The 19,441-nt window shown below is 41.9% G+C and overlaps 1 protein-coding gene across 4 annotated transcripts; it reads left to right on the plus strand.

Moving 5' to 3' along the window:
• The first annotated feature begins 1,890 nt into the window (after positions 1-1,890).
• On the plus strand, positions 1,891-17,523 carry LOC139771769 (probable E3 ubiquitin-protein ligase makorin-1). Of its 4 annotated transcripts, none has more exons than XM_071704807.1 (7): positions 1,891-3,003; positions 3,331-3,612; positions 3,692-4,022; positions 4,239-4,561; positions 4,629-4,788; positions 13,110-13,259; positions 14,733-17,523. In XM_071704807.1, the coding sequence occupies exons 1-6, from the start codon at positions 2,969-2,971 to the stop codon at positions 13,239-13,241; spliced, it is 1,263 nt and encodes a 420-aa protein (XP_071560908.1). In that variant the 5' UTR covers positions 1,891-2,968; the 3' UTR covers positions 13,242-13,259; positions 14,733-17,523. The 4 variants fall into 4 exon arrangements, with proteins under 4 accessions (XP_071560908.1, XP_071560923.1, XP_071560917.1 ...); XM_071704816.1 differs by lacking the exons at positions 13,110-13,259; positions 14,733-17,523 and adding an exon at positions 4,992-10,077 and having other exon boundaries at positions 1,900-3,003; positions 3,331-3,409; positions 3,479-3,612; XM_071704822.1 differs by lacking the exons at positions 13,110-13,259; positions 14,733-17,523 and adding an exon at positions 4,960-10,077 and having other exon boundaries at positions 1,895-3,003.
• The last annotated feature ends 1,918 nt before the right edge of the window (positions 17,524-19,441 follow it).

A 19,441-nucleotide genomic window follows, 5' to 3' on the forward strand; every position in this document is an offset into this window, starting at 1 on the left:
TTTTAAATTCATTCCAATGGCATTGAGCCACATTTTGAGAATATCCAGACGATGCCAAGGAAATCTGAAATATTTGCAATTTCTGATTAGCAACATTAACCTTGATACATTACGAAACTCGAATATTTATCATAAATAATATTGCATTCTACTTACTTAAATAAATGAACACCATCTTTTCTTGTTTTTCGGCATGTCGGAATACAACAATAATCAAGCGTCATCTTTCCACAATTTTCACAATTGCAATTTCGGAATTAGAAAATCAATGAGCTAAATATTCGGTTTTATTTTTAAACTACGTACATGTGCGAAATGTTTGGTATCATCCAGCCGAGTCTCACATACACACTAACGTATATATATATATATTTTTTTTTTCCAGTGGCACTAAAGCCGATATTTATAGTCGGATCTTATATTTATAAGACTGTCTTTTAAGGGTCGGCAGGAGTGACGGCCGAACTCCGGTGCACTTTATGCACTAAGTGCACTTTAAACTGCACTTTAACTCCGTATTTCATTTATTATAAATTTTTAAGAGCAAAAATGCAAAATCGGGCTCTTTATATAGCTGACTGCATTATCTATATAAAGAGTATATAAAGAAAAATTGACGAATCTATGTAACTTATTTTATGAGAAATCTGGATATTACGAATCCGTAATTCCGGCCGGCCGACATGTCGAATTACGGATTCGTAATATAATATATCCAGATTTCTTATAAAATAAGTTAAGTACATAGATTCGTGAATTTTTTTTTATATACTCTTTATATAATAATGCAGTCAGCTAAAGAGCCCGATTTTGCATTTTTGCTCTTAAAAATTTATAATAAATAAAATACGGACTCGCAGCTAACCCAACCCGACAGAGGTCTCCACCGTGACTCCTGCCGACCTTTAAGTACAAATCTCAAGATGTTATGAACCAATCACAGAGCCGTATAGCTCGTGTCACACTACGTATCGCGGACGCGGATTGGATTGAGATTGCGGATCGCGGATCGTAATCTAGCCAATCATAGACGAGCAGCTCATCTGTGATTGGCTGAACTCCGATCCGCGATCCGTAATCCCAATCCGATCCGCGTCCGCGATACGTAGTGTCACACGGGCTTAACACACGCACCGCCGCCATTTTGGCAACGAATACGTGCCACATTTTTTAATGTTAGATTATCTTCAGATTCTTGATGGATGATTGACAGACTGTTTTCGAAAGTAATACCGCAAATAAAAAAAAAATGCTAAATTGAAGGGAAAAAATCAACAATGGAACTTTTCGTTGTTAGACATGTACATCGATTTTGTTTCTTCGTCGATTTTCCAAAATTCTTTCCATTTTTCCAGATCCTATCTATTCTGAAGAAATATCTTGTCAAAAATATCATTCAATTCAGAGAAGAATATTTACAGAAATACAGAATATCTACAGAATATCCTTTGTCATTCCAAGCGCGTGATTTTCGAAATAAAACCCAGCAGTCCCGATTTACTTGTCGTTTCGAACGTCGGAAAGAACAATTCGAGCGAACGAATCGCCGCGAAAGGAGGCCGCCGCGGGGACGCGATCTGACGCTGCGATTGGACGATCGAACCGCGGCGTGCGCCCGACTTCACGGCGTTATCGCGGATCCCAACCGAAGCCGTCGAGTTTCTCTACGCGAAACGCGAAAACGATCCTCCTTTACGATCTCCGAGCCGATAACGAGCGACATCGGCGACGACAACGAACGGCGCGGGCGTGAGCGTGTTCGATTACGACTTTTAACGCTCGAATACGTGGAAACGCGAGAGCGTGCCGACGAGCGAGCCAGGGCGGCTCGGTCGAGTTCAATGACCGCTCTTGAGCGCCGAGGTGTTCGCAGACTTCGCACGCGAAATACGCGAATACCGCGGTGGGTGTCGCGCGCGTCTTGCGTTTCCGCCGATCCGTTTCGCAGCCACGAGACTCGATGTACGGGAGAGTGCGATGAGGGGATCCCGCGTCTGAGGTCTGAGGAAAGCGGGGCAGCGGGGGTCAGTCGCGACTGTTGAGTGTCGCGAGGTCGCGAGTCGCGAGCCAGTCAGGTGGGTACCGCTCCGTCGAGACGAGCGCTCGACGATCCGCTCGGGAACGACGGTGCTTCTTCGCCACACAGTGTCGCTTGTACGGGATCAACAACTTAAATAACTGTGTTGTAGAAGCGCGCGAGTCTCCGCATCTTACTCTTGTCCGCCGGCGACGAGGATAACGAGGATTGCGTCACCGCCGGCAGAGAGACAAAAAACGGTCGGGACCTGTGCTCGCGCGCGGCTCCGAGAGGGAAATTTCACGCCGCGAGGCGGACGAGGATCGAGGAGAGGAGCAAAGGCGAGGATAGAGCGAGTCGATAGAGCCGGTCGTCCGCAGCGGGATACGTCGGGATACATCGCGACGGCGAGGGCGACAGCGACGGGGAAGCAGCGGGAAAGGAGGAACGGGCACTCGAGCCGAGGCGCAAGGTGATGCGTGACCCGCGTGACGTTTACAGCGCGCGGTGACACGCGTGTCACGAAGCGGAGCGAGTCGGGGAAGGCGAACCGCGGAGCGGACCGGAAAGAAGGACCGACGGACGGACGTCTGTGTCCGCGCGCGCGCGCGGACGTACCCGACCTACTCGTGTTCAGGACATATACGTCGCGCGTTCTCGAGGTGTGTTTATTGCGCGGCGCGCGAAATCGAGCGTGCCTCTTTGTACTCGAGGGTGTGTTGCGGGCTGATCTCCGGTCGTGCTCGTCGAGGCGGCACTCGCGATCGCAGGAACCGGAATCCGGCCTGTCCCGAAAGTACTTCTCTCTCTTTCTCTCTCTCTCTCTCTCTCCCCCATCCTCCCTCTCTCTGTCTCTTTCTTTCTCCCTCTTCGCAGAGAGCGCTCATCATCCAAGGAACGACGGCAACGACGCGTCGTCGATCATCGTTACGGCGGAGAAGAAGCGAGAAAATGGCCGACTGTTGGGTGCAGAATTCTGTTTGCCGGTAAGGGACCGCGACGGGCGTTTCGCGCGTCGCGTCTTTCGCGGGAAGATGCCCCCGCGGGAGGATGTCGTCGCGAGCGAGATTTACGTACACCGAGATGGAGAGGTTAGCCGTGAACGCACGTTACGGAACAGCAACGTTCGATCCCGACCCTCGAACACAATAATATAAATATTGACGCTCGGCGGATATCCCCCATCTCTCTGTGTCGTTACGAATCTCGCGACGATTTCAAACGCGACGGGTGTTTCTCGCAAGCACCGCGCCCACGGCCACATGTCTACCCTGTTCTCTTCACCGTCGCGAATCACCGTGCTTTCGTTTCAGGTACTTCAAGAATGGCTTTTGTCGAGATGGGAGTAACTGCCGGTATCGGCATGTGCAAGGGAATAGAAATGATGCAAATGCAAGTATCAACGAGGCAACGTCGACGCATAACTCTGCTTATATTGTCACTTGTCGCTTCTTCAAACAGGGTATGTGTAAGTTCGGTAGTCAGTGCCGTTTCCGCCACGTCTCAGGTACCGCGGACAGCAGTGCCACGCAAACAAACGCAACGGAAAACTCTGCCTCGGGTGGTCACCACACAGCAAACTGTTCGAGAAATAAGTAAGTTCGGGTATCCAGTTATAACGTTGTTGACTCGTGCGTTTAGCTGAATCATACTTATAATGACCTGTAATTATAGAAAAGCTAACAAACGTACCGCTGAAGAATGGGTCAAGGCACCTGAGTTTGTACCTACGATTGGGTCTCCGGTCGCTGGATCATCGTCTATAGACGGTATGTCATCTGCTTCGGGAACATCTCCAAGTACGTCGATGCCAGTCTCATACGCCCAAGCCGTTAATCCAGCTGGTCAAGCTTCGAGCCCTTCAGATCCTCTGTGTCCATATGCGGAGGCAACTGGAATCTGTAGAAATTCAAACTGCACATATCTACACGGTGACATTTGCGATTTATGTAGCCGCGCGGCCCTTCACCCACACAATGAAGAATTGAGGAAGAAACATATAAATGTAAGGCCACTTCTTTGTCGTTAACTTATTAATTACATTGCATTAACTTGAGTATTCTATGCTTTATTTCATATGTTTACCTTAATGTTTGCGTAAGATAGAGATCAGAGGCAAATTAAACAATTATTTAACTATATTTCTTATATATTTTTTGTTGAAATTAAGATATGCGGGATGGTTCACGTGAATAACATTTGAATTTTAATTTTTATACAGGCTTGCGTGAAACAACATGAAGCAGATATGGAATTATCTTTCGCCATTCAACGCAGTAAAGAGAAATCTTGCGGCGTTTGTTTCGAGACAATAATGGAAAAAGCCTCGCGAGAACAGAGATTCGGTATATTGCCGAATTGCAATCACTGCTTCTGCCTAACTTGCATCAGAAAATGGCGCCAGGCCAAACAGTTCGACAACAAAATCATAAGGGCATGCCCAGAGTGTCGTATTCCCTCAGATTTCGTTTGTCCTAGTATGTACTGGGTGGACACAAAGGAGGAGAAGGAAAAGTTAATAAGAGATTATAAAGGCGCCTTGAGGTACGAGATGATCGATAATCATATCTTTGTTTCAGCGCCTTTTAATTCGTCATATTTTTTTTTACAGCACCAAGGATTGCAAGTACTTCAACAAGGGTCGCGGCAAGTGTCCGTTCGGTAATAAATGTTTCTATCTTCACGCACTTCCGGACGGGACTAAGAAAGACGTGGGTCCACCGGTTCGACAGAGGCGCAACACCAGTGACACCGATATCGACATCCTGCATGTGAGTTTTACTTACAATTTGTCAAAATATATTTGTTTTGATCACGGATAAGCGCGTTTCACTTAAAATGTCGTCGGAACGAACGATATAGAATTCTCTTGTCGAGCGCAGTCGAGCTACATCCGTTTACACATACTTTACATACTTTGCACTCTCTGTATATATACGCAGAACGTGAAAGAGCGGCTTTACCCTATTTACAGCAACTAATCTTGTGGGATTTCTTCGAGGAAAGGGACGAATCTCGTTGGATGTATCTCGATTTTGAAGATATCCCTTCTTTCTTCTCAGATTCCGACGATTCCGATTGGTCCGATGAGTTGCCGTTCGATTAGACGCGCAAAACTAGTCGACCGACACAAAACTGCCTTGATACTGTTATCATTGCTACTGTTATCATTGCTATGTCGATACCTACTTCCTTTATTATTCGTGCGCGGCTTAGCAACTAAGAAAATTACTAGATAATTAGCAAATAATTTGAATTATAATTCGGAGACGTTCTAGCTATACGTAGAAGAAAAAACAGAAAAAGGAGAAAAATGTGCGCACTAAAATGATAATTTATTACATATAAAAAAAAATGTTTAACCGGCATCAAAATAGTTAAAACGCTTTCTTTTTTCCTCGCAGATAATATCTTCAAGTTTTTTATTTCTACACAGAATAATGATAATAGTTATTAAAATGTTATTTCCGCAACAATATAGGAAATTGTATTAACATTTTATTAGAATAAATAAAGGTAACATTTTAATAACTATAATTTTTAGTCATAGAAATAATCTTTTAAATATTATCTATAAAAAGAATGTGTTCTTAATTATTTTAGTGGCGACTGTATACTTGTGTATAAACAATTAGAGATTAATAATCTCAATAATTATGGTGGTACATAGTCGAGCACAAAAAAATTAAAAGGCGGGAAATAGCATGGGCAGTAATTAGCATGGGCAGTAATGAAAATTTCCTTTGATATGCATCGTAACTTCGGAATCACTTTTGTGTAACTTGACCAATGCTCTACTAACCGATTGTTCTAGCAACTATTAATTCAGTGGTCCAAATTTCATCAGTGAATAGTCTATATATCGATATTTTTCCGATGTTTATTTGCTCGTATAGTAATATCGTTGGTTTTTTTTTCTATACCCGATACTAGTTATTATTGAACTATTCCACAATGCATGCTCTGGAATATGTCTATATACATTAGATCGAATCGTAGAATAAGCAAGTCGATCAATAAATAACCGGAATTTTAGTTGATTATCGTCAGTGAAAGATTTAAATAATCATTCTTTTTTTGCTCTTTTCCGTAAGCTGAAATGATACCTATATCAAAATAGTTGAGGGGGTAGATTAATTGTAGCTTTTTTCGATTAAGGCTTTTTTTGTTTAAGACGAATAGATTAGATTTACTCTATTTTGTAATTTCAATAAACATTTGTCATTCAATGATGTTACATTATTAGATGTACTTAATCGACATATAGAAATAGAAGAATGTGCTACATGGCATTTAAACAAAACTTTAAATAATGCAAATTACCGTTTGAATCGATTTTACTGGGCTTTATTTGTACTTGTAATAAATATTTATAGAATGGGCATGTTTTGTGATTGCAATATAATATTGCGCTTGACGTAAAGGATAATAAATCAGTTACGTGTGTCATGTCCGTAAATAAAATTTTAACACAGTGTTATCACAAACGTATGTTACGTTCAGTAATACATTACTTTTTCAAGCACAAACCCATTATTGGTTATTGCAGTTGCAAAATACATTTAATTATAACTTGTCGAAGGTTTACGACACTACTATTCACATGTAAAATAGGAAAACTGGACAACGATTAATTACTTGTGTGATCAGTGTGCATTGTCAGTTCAATTTATCACTAGTTCATATCGAAGGTACGATCTACAACTGTCGTCCTACCTCTTGCTATGGCTCCGCGAAAATCTTCATACATATATATAATACATTTCTTTAAATTATTACACAGTTGTATAGCGTTACTCGTGAATAATGGGTATATTCCTTAAAGAGCAAGTGTGCAAAGTGAATGTGATGTACGTGTAAGGATGTTGTGCGAGCATATTAGTGTGCGGTAATTGTGTGCGTGTGTATAAATGTGCGAATGGGAGTAAGTACGAATATGAAAGAACAAATATTTGTGAGTAAGAGACAGACTATAGGAATAGCATATATGCGGAATAACAACAGATGTAATTAAAAGACCGCTTTGTGTGAAGTGTGCATTTGTAGATTCGAAAAAAAAAGAAACAGTAGAAGTACGCACGACGGAGTTGGACCCACGACATAGAGCCATGCTGGGAATTCATCGTCGATCGTTTTTACATTTTATCGATTTACTAATAATAGCAACACGTTCCGACAACCGTTCTCTCAATATAGAACCATGATAATTACGCTTTGAAGGGCATAGAATTCTTTTGTGTAAAACTGACGAGATTGTACGTACGTAAAAATATACACACCAAAGAGATATTACGATATTCACTCTCTAGCATTGAATATTCCGTGTGATGTCATTTTTTAACTTTTCGCTAAATGAGATCTTTCCGGAATATATCTATGACAAATAATCACGTTGTTCTACATATAGTTCCTGCTCGCACTTACAACCTGATTCGTATTCATGGTAGGAAGTGACCAGCTTTTACAGCAGAGAACCGTCGGTACTGCCTTTCAAAAGCTATGTGATTATAGAGTAATATATCGTTCATTGCGCTATAAAGTCAGTTTCTTAATCCGCCTCGACAAAGCGTTTTATCGGCTCGAACTTTCGCTATGCTATGAGAATATCGTTTATATATATTTCCCATAGAATTTCTATGCTGTTAATTTTATCGACAATTGTTAGAATAAAACGCTTTATATTGTTACCGGTAATGTATAATAGAAACTTTCTATGGTACGCTGTGCGTTTCGAGCGACTATTTTTGGAGCTACTTTCTTTAACAATCACAAACTTCCCGATGAGGGAAACAAAAATAAGACGCTTAAGCGATATTTGAATTGTAAGATAGCGGAATGTATGTTGATGAGTCGATTGAGAATTCTTAAGTCGGTAATTTTGTGAAATGATGGAAAATTTATGATGGAAACTTCTTTAACGTTCAGTATATACCAGTACATATCGCCGTTGTAGAAGGAGAGCTAAGTTATAACCGCGTTGAACGTTGCACGTATTTGCCATGCCGTCATTGCTACTTTTATCCGTCTCGGACTAAACGCGATGCTATTTATTGCATTATTATGCTCTAAATGCATGAGACGCGGGAGGAGAGATATAAAATTAGGAGTTGACGTTTGTGTCGAGTCGTTCCACCGGCGTTCAACGCGGTTTGCCTTGACTCTGGCGATGCATTTTCGGAGTTAACTTTGGAGTTCACTCGCGCATCACAGTACATAGTGATTCTAAAATCGGGATTCCACTGTGTGATTTTGGTTAATAACGCGAAGAGCGTGAGGATAAGGCCGATATTTACTGATCCATTCGGATTATTATTCGAACGAGATTCTTTAATAACTTCAATCCCATTCTCAGGATGGTTTCGTTAAGCTAGTTTAGAAATTACATAGAATTTACGGAACAACCGCGTGCGTTAATTGTCTCTGCGTGCAGAATTCAATCGCCCAAGATTCTACCGCAAGTGTGCATTAATGCGAATTAATCGTACTAAACGTACCTGCATTGAATTACTGTATTGCGTAGTAACGAGTATTCTTTTTTCCCCCTTATAACAATCTAAATACGCTTTACAGTTACGTGATTCATTTACATAAGCTGAGATCGAGCGTCTCTACTAGTTTTTTCCGTGTTTTTTTTCTTTCGGCTCTTACAGTATGCAATTCTTTAGGATAACATTGTGCCGATTTGTACCATTTTATTTTTCAGCGTATTATTTATTTTTATTCAGCGTGTATTATTAAACGTGTATTTTATCGTGTGCCGGAAACGCTCAAAAAAGTCTTGCGAGGTGGGAAGGAGAGTTACACTTCGAGTTTTTTCCCAGGGGAGGTGATTTGTTGGTATTACGCTAAATTTCTATACGTAATTGAACCTTATATTTTTGTAACTTATCGCGTCGAACTACGTTATATGCTAAAAGGCTCTATAAAGCGGATATAATAAGATATACGATTAAAAGTCTTATATTTGTTAAGTAGCGCGTCACCATGAAAAGGTAAAATCGACGTTGAAAACATTGTTGTGCCACAGCTTGTTTCTTACGTCTTTAATAGATCTTAGATTATTGTGAATGTTTTTTTTTTAGCCAATAAATAATACGTAGATCAAGCAAACTGTATTTTTACTGTATAATGCGAAGGCAATTTGCGAACGTTCGCATTATCTTCAACCATCCTTTTTACGTATAAAAGAACAATTTGAGGAAATTTAATCAATAAGAAACAGCGAGCTCTCTTTCCCTTTTTGTACTTTTCTTAATTGATATTGCGAAGCTGTATTATGTTTGCTTTGCGTCGCGTTGTCGCGGGCAAAGTATAATTGCAAAATTATCCGAGTGTATTCAACGGTTTTTCCGATGACGTCCAATTAAAGTATGTCGCATGCCAGATATAATTCTCCTCTCGAGAACGAAATCATAAAATATCGCACATACAAGCGCTGGTGAAACTGCAAATACAAAGATCTGCCATGAGCGATCGCAAGAGCACACTTTCTCCTGATAGAACAAAAGCAATTGTTTCTTGGGGAAAACGAGAGGGAGAAAGGGGAGTGCGATTGAGTAATTGCACGTAATCGCGTGTCGATTATGTGTAAAAAAAAAGTTCTGGCGTGTATCAGGGAGTTTTTATTGTTGCAAAATAGGAACGTTACGCGTATGATATTTAAATCGCCACGTTCCCCCTTTCTCCCGCTGTCGGGGGTCGGTTTTACGTGTCTGTTCACTCCTGATAAAGTAGAATTAGCGATAAAAGGTCTATATGTGCAATGTTATTAGAAATTATCCGTTGGAAGATTATCGGCCCGATCATGAAATTCGCGACTAAATACGTGAAATATCGCGTCGTTGCGTGTTCGACGAGCTTTTCTTGTACGCGAAGGATAACGCCCCTGTGTTTTGAACGCTGACAGGGGAAAAAGAAGGTTTCAGTCGCTTTCAGTGGCTATTGTACGTTCGGCGAGGCGGGAATGCGTGATCCCACCTTCAATTTCGCTTCTCACGACGATATATTTTTGTTATTGGATGTAGACTCTAATAAAATCGACAGTACAAGTCTCCACGAGACTTCGGGGGTTTCGGGTGTCTTCATGCATCTCCCTCCTCAGCCGTTCCTCAATTCCTCAGTCACGGCGGCGCGGCGCGTCGTCGAACGATTCTCGAGAAATTGTTTCGCGCAGCGCTCATCCATTTTTTTAAAACTATATATCTATGCATTTAGAATTATATGTTGACTCTAATGAAACTCGTCAAATTTCTCGTGAACATAATAGGTCGAGGACATAAATATCGACTCCGTTCTTCGGTGAATCGATAAAGCGTGAATTTATTGCGAGCCTGCTTTTTGTATTATTTGTATTTTCAAAATTGGACTGCTGTCGGAAATTTAATCACGCTTTATCGTTACGTTTCTTATCATTAACGTCATTATCGAGGACGCTAGGTGTTCCTCTGTGATACCGACAAATGCTACGGGTATCTCCGAGGCTCGTCTGAAAATACGACGGTAGATGACGGCTGCGGTATCGCATCCGTGGCGAACTCTGCTGATTGAGAGCTTCAGCCGCGAATTATTTTCAGCGACGATTTGCCACCACGAGATGACGAATATATTTGCGAGCGTTGTAAAATGCATCAAGCCGAGCGAGCGATTCGACAGAACCGCGCTTTTGCGTGAAAATTGCAAGCGTCCGCCGATGATTGAAATTTCATGATCGTTAATTAATTTAATTCCTTGTAGTCTAAACTTCTCGCAAATGAATGAATGAATATTTGTCCTTAATTTCGTTGAATCGACTGGTCTAACATGAATGAAAGAATTTTCATTATTTATATATAAGAATTTATATTAAAGAATTTAGATACATTATTTAATATTTTAGTATTTGGAATTTTTAATACTCGGAGAAATTTGCGGAGACACCCAAAACTGTAGTTTGCCGATTATAATCGCGTATAGATTCAAATGCTTGAAGAATTATGCGATAGGTTACCGCAACGCATTGTCCAAGCAGAACAAAAAGTCATAATGCCAAAATGGTATCAAAATGACTCTAAAATGATTAGAATGATTAGACTATTAAAGATCACTTTAATGCCATTTCTACATCACTATGTCATCATGACTCCTTCGATGCGTTTAAGAAGTTTATGTTGTCGCATTATTTTCTCTCGAAATAAATCACTTTCTTATGCGCAAATAAATTGTATTGCGAGGCTTATGTACACGTAATGTAGAGGCGATTCGGAGAGAAGATCTTTCTTTTGTAAAGCCGGAATGAGTATCTCCTAATTCACGGCAACGCTTCGAATCACACGCTTTTCCCCGCTCAAATATTTAGCGCGTCCACAAAAAACCTATGGGAAATAAGTCTTTTATCGGAATCGTTAATATCGTTCGACGCGTGCAAACACGTCGAAGCAATAAAGTATCTTTTCCATCTGTCGCTTTTTTATCACGTAGATGTAGATCATTTTCACGTTCCGCCACGTAGAACGCGATGATTGCTAACGCTGAAAAGTTGATTGACGAGAGATTAACATCTCGGTTGTTCAGATAATTATCGCAGAATTATGATTAATTGTTTTGCCGAGCGAAAGATTCACGCGACGTCTATATTTATGACTCTTTTTAAAGCGTTATTTTATGCGATTATTCTGAACTGATTGATTCGTGTCTTTCTTTTATTTTATTCAAATTTGTCCAAGCTACGCAAGTATTGTGTTGACTTCTTTAATATTTTTCATGCTTCTTTGACATTCTCCCTGAGAAAAAGGGAGAAAAGGGAAAAATTCCTGAGGGATTCGGGGTCGTTTCCCCTAATTGCGAGCGGTATGCGAATCTCTGGCGCTCCCCGGATCGAAAGTCTGGACAGAAAGGAACGGCTCGAAAGGGACGGATGCCAGCAAAAGGGACATCCGGGATCGGATTTGTCCAATTGACGGAGCCGGAATTTCGTGCGACGAGTAACCACGACGACCGTCGTGTTTACGTCACTCGTTTGCGAGGCGCGACTTTGTCGCGCGCCCGGCGCGGCGGAGCGCAAGGGGGGCGGCAACTTGGCCGAGCTCACGGATTCGCGATGGTTAACTAGAACAGCAAGTTAATCCCGGCGAGCACGACGAATTAGCATATAAATTCGTCGAAATTGTCCCTACATATGTATCCGGGCGGCGGCGGTGGCGGCGAAATGGTGCCGCGAAATATCGCGGGATCGCTTTGAGTCGCGAGACGCGAGCTTCTCCCGCTTTGTGTGTATTCGCGTTGGCCCCCCCCCCCCCCTTTGTACGCGTCTCTCTGACGTGCGCAGCACGGATAGAATTCGGGCGACACGTTATTACGTACAATATTTCTACGAGGGAAACGGCGGTCTCTCCGCTCTCGATCTCCTCGCTCAAATCGTCGCCGCGAATCGAGGGGGGGGGGGACGACCGCGAATGTTTCACGCCGTGTTCGAATCGCGCGCCATTATACGCGTAATCAGGAAATGTGGTTCCGCACCGCACAACGTTTACAACAAAATGAAATATCGCACCTACTCGATATAGAACTCGCGGACAACCAGTTTAAACGAACCCTCCCTCCCTCCCCTTTTTTGACTGTAAACTTTGTAAAGCAATCGTTGAATTACGTTCCATTCTGTGTACCCTTTCAGATGTTTTACGAGGTTTCGATTAATTAAATCACGGCGTAAAATGCGCAATACCGGACACGCAATAAAAAAAAAAAAAATATTACCACTCCACGGTCGACATCGCGCTATTAAATTGGAATCGTTTAAATTGCTGAAGTCTAATATGTTTATTCAAGTCTGACAAATCTATCGAAATTTACAACGGTTGGTATAGAAAATTGGATGAAATTCAAGATAAATCGAATAGCCCTGCTCGAATCTCATTGCCACGTTTGTCTTTCGCGTTCTCGTTATGTACACGTACAAATCATCCCAGGTAGCAAGACTCGTCATTTTGACGTCAATTGACGTCAAAAGTCTGTCATTTTGACGTCTTTTGACGTCATTTGACGTCAAAATGACGAGTGCTTGCTACCTGGGATATTAGTTTGGCGTCTCAGTTTGGTGTTAAAAATTATGTTGCAGAGAATGCTGTGGCTCTTGATGTTCTGGATAACCGGCATGATGGGATTCTTGCGGTACGCATGGACTCGCGTGACCGGATTATTTATCCACGGCTTCCGAGAGGATGACGACTACGACGACGACGGTCGATGAATTTAATTACGAGCGAAGGTGGGTTTCGGGCCAGAAGTCTAATTAAATGGTCGCCCGAGTGTTTATGCTACTTTTAGGTAACCGCGAACGAGAGACGAAAAAAGAAAGGCGTCGCGCCAGAACGGACGTTGTTACGCACAGGATTCCACATTTCGAGGTGTAAGCCGGCGCGAGCTTAAACGCGCGGCAAAATGGTGCTGGTGCTTATATTTTTCGTGAAAAAAAAAAAAAGCAAACGGGGGGATGTCGCGCGTAGAAAAGCCATTCCGAACCGGTGCTCCTTTCTCAGTGGTTATTTTCTTAAAAGCGGGAAAAATCTAGTAAGCCAATCTATGTATGTGGGATCACGCTTTTATGCGCTTTATGTTTGCGCTGCTGCGTTTTCGTTCGCACGCGTGCTGAATTATTGAAACTACAATCTGCGGTTTTGTCTACGTGTGACAACGCTTTAATCAGCCTCGCGCGATCAGACTCGAGTCTGACTTGCAATTAGATAAACATTAATTCACGACAGTCGCGAGATATTTAGGAATCCGCCTCTCTTTTCTAATTTCTTCGCTGAAAAACGCGAGATCTAGCCGGATCTCTATAAAAATGCGAGAAGTAAATTCGGACAGTAGCAGTGGGTTAATGGGAGGAATCTCAGAGAGAGAGACCGGACGTGAAGAAAACGTAAAGAAAGGGACGGAGGGCGATTGGGATTAGGTCGGATGGAGCCAAGTGGAAGGAGAAGGAAAGGAGAAGAGGAAAACGGCGGACGGGAGAATATAGAATCGGTCTCTCTGTCGAGTCTATCCAGTCTCGCGGAGGATCTCTAAATTGCCTCTGTTTGTTTCGCAAGCAAAGAAGCGCCGTCGTGCATCAAAATGGTCGATCGCCGGTAGCCGATGTCTAATATATCGAGGAATCCTCTCTCACGGCCTGATCGTGACCCATCGACTCCATGTTGATTCACTGCGTTTTCGAGCTGAAAGCTCTTTTGGCCGATCGACGGGAAAGATAAAAAGAAAAGAAGTGTGTTTGATGGCGATAAAGTCGAACGGGGGATATACAGCGCGAGACGACGCGACGGTGTGCTGACGAATGTTATCGCCCGAGATTAAATCTGCGCGACGGCTAACTTACACCTCAAGTTAATGTACTTTGGAACCGCCATTGTAATTGTCTGACAACGATAGTAATTTGATGCATGAATTATATGAATATATAAATTTAATAATATATAATATTATAATATTTAATAACATATATAAATCTAGACAATGATATATAAATTTGGTATATAAATGTGATTATATTTATGCAATTTATATTTCAAAAGGCAATTCATCCTTCATCCAAAATGGCGATAGATAAAATGAATAATCGAGATACGCGCTTTTAACCCGATCGACTGATTTTGCCATTGAGAATATCAGACGATCTCGTACTCATCAAGATGTAAGTAGCGATAATCTGTTAGCCATAATATCGTATTTTTGAAAATTTCAGGTCGCGGTCATCGGCAGACGCAAGATGCAATTTGCAGAGGCAAACATGCGCGCTCGAATGCTCGAAAGTCGATTGGCGACGTCGCGTCGCGTCGGCGTGAAGTTGCTGCAGCGCGTTCTTCAATTGCACAAAATCGCTCCTCCCTCTCCTTCGTAGATTTTACTGTTCGCGATTAATGACGAGTCTCGGCGATAACCGGGACGATAAGCGCGATCAATTAATGCGGCTGCATGCGCATTTGCGAACGGTGATAATGCAAATACAAATGTTTGCCGTGACGCGCGAATCGGAATCGGACGGTGCGTTGCGCGATGGCCGCCATTACGCGTCGCCGCGGCCAGTTATAGCGCCGAAACGGGTCGCGATCGTTCCATATGTTTTTTCGTACATTTTTTTTGTGACAGGCGACTTGCGGCTGAAAACGGCTAAAAGCCGTCACCGCGTGTCGGATTATCGTAAATAGCCGCATGTTTTCACTATTCGAGCAGCGCGATGTAAAATAACGCGATCACCGACGAGATGTTGATTAAAGATTTACGGCGATACGCATGACTATCGATATTTGAATGATCGGCTTGTAATACAGGGGCAATTTTACGATTCATCATTATTTTCGATGCTTCATATAGGTACTACGTTTACGCGAGCGTTACTTTTGTAGTAACTTACGATAATTCCTTCGCGTAAACGGGATTTTGTAGTAACTTGCGATAATTTACTCCGCGTAAACGAGTGATATAACGTAAGTTACTACAGAAGTAACGCTCGCGTAAACGTAGTAATAGATACCCGTACGTAGGACGCAAGAATATTGTACATTTATTTTTGAAACTGCATTTCATAGCTTTCATCCATGGCCGATCATCCATGCGACTGAAAACTATGAAAACGAAAATGCGATTTTGCGGAGATACATGTAATATTTTTTGCGCTTGTACACGTTTATCTGCGAAACATCCGGATAATCATAAATCATCGCGATTATAACTGCATAATCATTAATACTGCATTGTAGGTTAATCATTTAGATATTTATGTCAGATCCATTTCAAGCAGTCTGCAATGTCTGTGATCTATTACATTCAAGGTTCCCGGGAGGGGAAATTAATTAATTTGAAATTAATTAAGGAAATGTACGTATAGATCGTTAATAATGTCTCGTCGGTGACATAATTTAAGCCGCGACGTCCATCTCCGCGTCACATCGCGCTGATATCGGATATTATTAACAATAATATATGTGATAAGTTACAAATATTCTGTTCCGATCACGCCTGAGAGGTGCGAGTCTTAAATGATAAAGGCCGGTTCTACAATCAGTCGTATGTCGGAGTCGGATGTCGAGAAACGTAGCCGATGATCCAATGAGGAAAATTTGTTTTTGAAAAAGAAATTCTCTCATTGGACCATCGGCTGCATTCCGACTGATTGTAGAACCGGCCTTAAGAGTTTCCGAACGCGCGCAATCGGACGATAGCTTCGCGCGCTTTTCGCCGCCATTTCGCGCTGCGAGCTGCGAGTCCCCGGACGCCAGATCGGTACCGAAGTCGCTCCGTAATTTTAAAATGTATCGGCGAGGTAAAAGCGGACGTCGGAGGTGTAGATTGTAACTCCGGGGTTATCGTGAGTAGCCGCATTATTATTTTCAGCGTTCTTAAATATATTTTTCAAAGCGAGATCTGGAACTGTGAGATGCCGATCTCGCCGTGTCGCATTCACATCGAGCAATATTAGCGGCATTATTACAATATAATAACGGCAATAGTAGTATTAAGTGCAATAGGTTGCAATAAATATCTAGTTTCGGGCGTATCTGGGAAGCGAGCTGTAAACGGTAGACTAGAGGGTTATTCCGAGCGCGGGCACGGATGTACCGAGTAAAGTTGGCGGCGCGTCGCCGCGTCGCACGCGAACGATACTTCACGCGATAGCCGCTCAACGGCTCAGCCGCCATTACGCGTCGCTGAGTCTCTCGCTCGCGTATACCGGCGGCGAGTAGTCGGTCCGCGCGTTTTTCGCGGTTTTACCCGTAAAAAGTGACTTGCAGGTAAAAAAGACGTCGGGGGAGTATCGGGAATGCAACTCTAACGCGCGGTACGACGGACAGTCGTGAGTAGCCGCGTCTTCTTAGCGTTTGCAACGATCATTCGAGCGGCGCGACGGAATCTGCGGCGCAGTCTGAGCTCATGAGCTGCATAATGTAACGCGGTCCGAGCTGCGATGCGTATTTCGCGCCGCGTCGCGTTAATATCGAGTGGCAGGGTGATATTAAATGTAATAAGTTGCAGGAAAGTGTCTCATTTCGATCGTATCTGGAAAGCGAGCTCTAAACGGTGGAGATTTCCGAGCGCGGCGCGCGAACGTATAACGAGGGAAGTTTTGGCGCGACGCGTCGCACGCGAACGATACTTGACGTTGGCGTTGGCGTCGTTGGCGATAGCCGGCCATTTCGCGTCGCGAATCTGTAGCAGTAGTGTAGCGTAAGGCTGTATCAAAAATCCGCGCGTTTTCTCTCGTGACTTTTACCCGTAAAAAGTGATTTGAAAGCGCGAACTTAACGGCGATAGTGTCGGAAATGTCGATTGCAATTGCAACGCGACACGGATAATGGTAAGAAGCCAGTGTCTTTTTAGCGTCAGTAACGACCTCCGGGAATAGGAATATCCGGAGGAAGCGAAATGTTTTGAGTATTATCTAAGTTATGTTATTTATTTTGCGTCACGTTGCACTGATATGAAATGACAATGTACCAGTATAAATATAACAATATAAATATATAGTTGTCACGATATGTATTCTGTTTCGATTTTTTTTCCGTTTAAAGCGCGAGGTCTAGCATGATAAAAATTAACGAAAATTATCGAGGCAATGCGTCGTGTACGAATCTCAGGCATATGATTTATTATTATTTATACGATAGAATTGTTATTTCGCGCCGCGAATCAGTGTCGAGACGCGTAGGCATTGCCAATTTTATTTTTCAAAAATGTAATATCACTATATTAAACGTGTTCATATTAATATTCAGTAATATTTCAAACTTTTTCGACGATATGCAGCTTTCACAGAAACGCAAATCGCAGGAAAACGCGAATCTCGGAGAATCATTAAAAATTTATTCGCACATTTAACAATTTCTTGATACAGTAATTTTTAAAATAACCAGTATCAAAAATGTTTATATAACCAGTATAATTTTTTGGATTCAATATTTATTAACCTTTTAGCTAGGATATAAAGCTCTCGTGGAATTGTCAATAAAATAGAAATGCACTGTGATATGCAATGACAATATTTGAATGTATCTTGTTTGAATAATTCGCAGCCGATCGCGCTGCCTTTTCATTTCTATACTGTAATTTATTTCTATACAAATTAAAATAATGGCACCACATATAAATTATTCGCGAGAAGTGTCTTGGCTGATTTCATTGTTCTTTAAATTCATATTAATCATATTCGCTTTTGCAGCAAATATCTATAAGTGACAGCTAAAAGCTTAATATAACACACGTAATATGTAATATTACGTACCAATTATCAGGTCAATTGCTTACTTAATCAATCCGCGGTTCTCCATGGCTCTTTTCTCGTAGGACGTAGAACGATATGAAATCACTTTTACACAGTTACATAATTACCTGCGCTAAACGATCGTCTTCGCGATCATTGTGACATTCGACACTTGACTTGACGAGAGTCAAAACGAGACTGATGTGCTCGCATTGCTCGTGCGACTTTATGGCGCGTACGACCAACAACGTGTCGAGGCCATGTTTACGCCGCCGACCTTTGGCATCGCGCAACAATATACCGGGAAACGGTCAACCGAAAATATTCATTCAATTACAAAACAAGATATGTGATATACACCGTCGAAATTATCTCTCGCAAATGTGTCTTTTGCGGAGCGAATAAACGAAGGGAATTTTGACGTCGTAAATCGGAACGCAGATTGAAAGTGTCCTTCGAGCTTCCCGTCGACTCCCGTCCCTTCGTGAGAGAGTGGCGATTGTGTCCAGAACTGTACTTTTGGTTAGTTCCTTAGGAGCGGCTCCAGCTCGTTTCTCGACGAGCTCCGAAATCTCCTCCATCCCTGTTGTCGGCCATCTAAAAACGAAGAACTTTTAATTAGATATATAATATATCGTTATATATATACCAATATATATATCGTTGGTGCTTTGAAATCATCGCATCGCAGATTTTTAAATAAATTTAGAAGATTTTTTAGTTATTCTAAATGTAATAAATTTATTCAATTAAATTGATTAAATTTAGAAGAAAATAAGAAATTTAGACTGAAAGCTATACATAAAGTATTTTGCGAACGTATGTGTATAATATCATCGTGCTTCGTAACCAATTACATATTTTTTGATGGTTTTTTAAAAAGTGATATTTTCGAAATTTCGCAGATTTCGAAATGAACGTTAAAATATTAAATGATGGAGAATATCGTGCCGTATGCAGCGTTTTGTAACTAATCGTATATTTCTCGACACACGCTATTTCTTGCAGTATTATAGTTTTCAAAGAAACTTAGAGATATTAAAGAAAAGAATTCCGAAAGTGTGCGCGATGTCATGCTTTATTGGCTATTTTCGGCATCGACTACACGCAGAGGAATAACCGCGGATTTTGAAACAAACGTAAAAGATATTAGAGAACAATGAAATACGGTGTATCGCGCGCTGTGTTTTGTAATG

Source organism: Temnothorax nylanderi, unplaced genomic scaffold, assembly GCF_030848795.1.
Source record: "Temnothorax nylanderi isolate EJ_2023f unplaced genomic scaffold, tnyl_v1.0 TNYL_tig0003_pilon, whole genome shotgun sequence".
Taxonomy (NCBI): Eukaryota; Metazoa; Arthropoda; class Insecta; order Hymenoptera; family Formicidae; genus Temnothorax; species Temnothorax nylanderi.

Excerpts from the sequence above, each read along its gene's own strand:
- LOC139771769 (XM_071704807.1), top strand. The coding sequence starts at position 2,969 with ATGGCCGACTGTTGGGTGCAGAATTCTGTTTGCCG. Across the intron at positions 3,004-3,330 it reads GTGCAGAATTCTGTTTGCCG|GTACTTCAAGAATGGCTTTT; the intron begins GTAAGGGACCGC and ends CTTTCGTTTCAG. Across the intron at positions 4,023-4,238 it reads TGAGGAAGAAACATATAAAT|GCTTGCGTGAAACAACATGA; the intron begins GTAAGGCCACTT and ends ATTTTTATACAG.